The sequence below is a fragment of the Cucumis sativus genome, chromosome 4, assembly GCF_000004075.3.
Source record: "Cucumis sativus cultivar 9930 chromosome 4, Cucumber_9930_V3, whole genome shotgun sequence".
NCBI classification, from domain to species: domain Eukaryota; kingdom Viridiplantae; phylum Streptophyta; class Magnoliopsida; order Cucurbitales; family Cucurbitaceae; genus Cucumis; species Cucumis sativus.
Genome location: NC_026658.2, coordinates 4,494,139 through 4,497,861, shown reverse-complemented (window position 1 = coordinate 4,497,861; position 3,723 = coordinate 4,494,139). Strand labels below are relative to the sequence as shown.

The 3,723-nt window shown below is 33.4% G+C and overlaps 1 protein-coding gene across 1 annotated transcript; it reads left to right on the top strand.

Annotated features, from left to right (window-relative positions):
- Positions 1–2,333: 2,333 nt before the first annotated feature.
- Positions 2,334–3,462, top strand: LOC101209064. The gene has a single exon (XM_004148944.3). The coding sequence runs from the start codon at positions 2,561–2,563 to the stop codon at positions 3,161–3,163; it is 603 nt and encodes a 200-aa protein (XP_004148992.1). The 5' UTR covers positions 2,334–2,560; the 3' UTR covers positions 3,164–3,462.
- Positions 3,463–3,723: the final 261 nt, after the last annotated feature.

The following is a 3,723-nucleotide window of genomic DNA, read 5'->3' as shown; positions in this document are numbered from 1 at the left end:
CAACAGTGAGCTGCATCGTCCGTGTCTGACTGAAAGAAAAGACATGAGAATAGATTAACAATAATAATGACGTCTAATATCCAATAACATGGGATGAAGAAACCTCACTAAATTTTAGAGAGATTTCACCAAGTTATTAAGTTCTCAACATGAGGGGGTGAACCAAAAGCCCCTGTGATAAACACTTGTCATTGTCACATGTGATGTATCAAATGTAATCTATTAACTTAAATAAACCAAAGAAGTTCAATGTTCTCAATACCTAGTTGCCAAGGCATCAATTTCATCAATGAAGTTAATTGACCTGCATATAGATATAGCATAGAGGTCTAACTTTAGAAACAATGGACAAGTGAAACTCTGCAGTTCAACTACATACATAGTTATTTGATAACAGGCAAGCTGAGACATTCTTTCATTTTCAAACTACTACTAAGAAAACCCCACCTTTGTCCAAAACCTCGACAACGATTAGCCAATGAAGCAAACCATGGAAGCTCGAAAACAAAAACCTTGTACTAAATCCTTATGTTTATAGTTGTTTGGTTTTGATTCTAAATCCTTCAATTCATTTTGGAAACCAACATAAGCATGTGTGAAAAAGATATAAACAAAATTCTCAACTGTACGAGTCAGACAACCAATTTAGTTTTGTAGAAAATCAAGAAAGAAAAGATTGATTTTTTTTCCTATTTAAGCCTAACATGTCAGTTTGACACCAATAAAACTAAATAGAATTTTTAACACAATAAATAAATAAGGAAGCATTGACTAGCGAGGGATGATTGAAATGTTGTTGTCTCAGATTTCACTTCTTTCTTAACACAACCTGAACCAATCCAAATTTTTTGAGTTTAATTGGGTTGCATTTGATTGGCCCTTGCATATTAAACTTCATTTTTTTTGTCAACCAAAATATTTTGAGTTGGTTTATAATTTTTTTCTAACCCGACCTACGTTCACCCCTAAAACGAAAAATTAACAAAACACTGCTTAAAGATGTACGCTAACACAACGGTGCACGCACCAGACGATGGACTACCCCATTTGAAAATTGCAAGTATCACAAAAAAGAGAGGTTGGGATCTGAGTAGACGAGCCTAACTAGAATTAAAAATCTAAGAGACAAATCACATTATATTTAATAATATTCTTAAAATAATAAATTATATTCCCCAAAGTTTAAGAAACACCAAATATGATCGTAAGTAAAACCTCAAAGTTTCAAGTTTGAAGCATATTCTTATCTTGGAGAAAGAGCATGGCTTGTAATTAAGGGAAATATAAGATTTGGAAAATTGTTCCAAGTGAATTAGAACTTGAATATGTCTCTCTTATCTTATTTATTTATAGGTTAATTTTGGAATTAGAATCTGTAGTATCCATCTCTACTTCAACTACAAAAATAGTTCTTTAACAAAAAGTTAAAATAATAAATCATCTTAATCTAAATACATGTCATTAATTAAGCCTAGTCTATGCAACCATGTAAACATAACGTTCATTCATGTAATATAAGTGTGTGTTGAAGAATGATTTTGAACATTTTTATTATATTTAAAAGTATTATAAACTACTCCAAATTAATTTTATATTTAATTTACCATTTAATAAGTGTAGTTGTTGTGTAGTCAAAATTCATTTTTACAATTATTAAAAACATATTCAAAGGTGTTTTTGAAAATGAAAAAAAAATGATCATTTAACTATTTTGATTGTAATCTTTGTACTTTTAATAAAATTTAAATGATATTTGCGCTAGTCGGTGGAAGGAGGCCTAAAAGAAACTTATCTATTTCTATTTAAAAATTAACCCATCTTAAAAACGATTCAACTGGATATATGATTTGGTGGCTAAAAGAGCAGTGCACGCCATGTAGTGCTCAATGCGACCACAACGACGATATTTTTATAATTCTAGAGAATCAAGTTCCTCTCACATCTAATTGTACTCATAACTATATCAAGCCTGCAAGGCGAACAACTTATAATCAATGAAACAACAAGGGAAGTCAACGAAATGGACTTGTACCTCAAGAGATATTAAAAAAGATAATAAATATCTTATCGACTAAGTTACGTACTTAGACTATTTATCTACATGTCTACATACAAACACTAACTTTGAAATCAATAATATCAATTTATTATTTTGACAATATAATATACACATATATGTATATGTATATGTATGTATATAAAGTAAAAAATTGAAGAAAGGGTGAGGTCAAAGTGGGTAGAAATTTACCACTCCAATAATTTTTTTCACTTATCTCCTAAGGGAATCAAACATTTAAAACCCAAAGTCCAAGAAGACAACAAACAAACCTCACTTTTCAAATTTAGAACCCAAAAAAAATCTATTAAAATTATTCATTATTTATTTAATATTCATTTTTTCTAAAAAAAAAAATTAATTTTATTTGCACAATTTCCACACTTACTTACTTTCTCTATTCATTTTCTCCTCCATCATTTTATTTTGTATCCAAACACACCGCTATTCTCTTTCCTCTCTTCCAAATTCAGATCCCGTTCCATCTCCGCCGTAAGCACCGCCATGGGCAATCCCCACGGCCACGGCGATCACCCGCCATCTGGCCGCACCAACTTGGCGTCCTGTGTAGTTGCCACAGTCTTCTTGATCTTCCTCATCATCGTCATCCTTATCGTCTTCTTCACTGTCTTCAAGCCTCAGGATCCAAAGATCGCCGTTTCCGCCGTCCAGTTGCCGTCCTTCTCCGTCGCCAACGGCACTATCAATTTCACTTTCTCACAGTACGTCTCCGTCAAAAACCCTAACAAAGCCTCTTTCTCTCACTACGACAGTTCCCTCCAACTCCTCTACTCCGGTTCTCAAATTGGATTTATGTTCATTCCGGCCGGTAAAATCGACGCCGGTCAGACGCAGTACATGGCAGCTACCTTCTCTGTCCAGTCATTCCCGTTGGCTGCTCCAGTCGCCTCCGTTGGAGCTGGACCTACCTTCTCGGAGGGAATGAACGGGTACAGAGTCGGACCGATACTGGAGATTGAATCTAAGATGGATATGGCCGGTAGGGTTAGGGTATTGCACTTCTTCACTCACCACGTGGAAGCCACGTCGAGCTGCAGAGTCGCCATTGCTGTAAGTGATGGATCTGTGTTAGGTTTCCATTGCTAATTCTTCTTCTGGAAAATTTGGTCAGTTGGGTGTTGAGATTCTCATACTCTTTAAGTGTTAAAAAAAAAAAAAAAAAAAAAAAGATCAAAAAGATCATGAGCTCTCTCTTGAGTAATTTGTGCAATTAAATTACAGAGTGATTCATTCTGATCTTAAGTTTTGGTTTTGTCCACTGAATTTCATCAACATTATTGCGGATTTGAAGGTTGATTTGAGCTGTAGGGATAAATCTATGGCTTTGAATCATAAAGGAAAGTTGATATGAACAAAGAATAATTGTAATTGAAACAAAGAACAAAGTGGGACTTCCAACTTTTTTTCCCCCTCTTCCTTTTGTTAAGTCCTAACAAAAATTATAATTTAAATCCCTACAACTTTAAAAATAGTTAGAATCAGTAATTCATTATTTGTCGAGGGTCCTTAGATTATAAGGATTAAATTGTAATTTTAAAGGACTCAAATTATAGAAATGATCTCTTTAGAATTTAAAAATCAAACCCTAACCTTTATCCAAATCTTAAAACTAGATTCTTAAATTTAAATTTAGATTAAGTGTATGA

Bases quoted from the DNA above. Each gene is read 5' to 3' on its own strand.
- LOC101209064 (XM_004148944.3), top strand. From the start codon at position 2,561: ATGGGCAATCCCCACGGCCACGGCGATCACCCGCCATCTGGCCGCACC.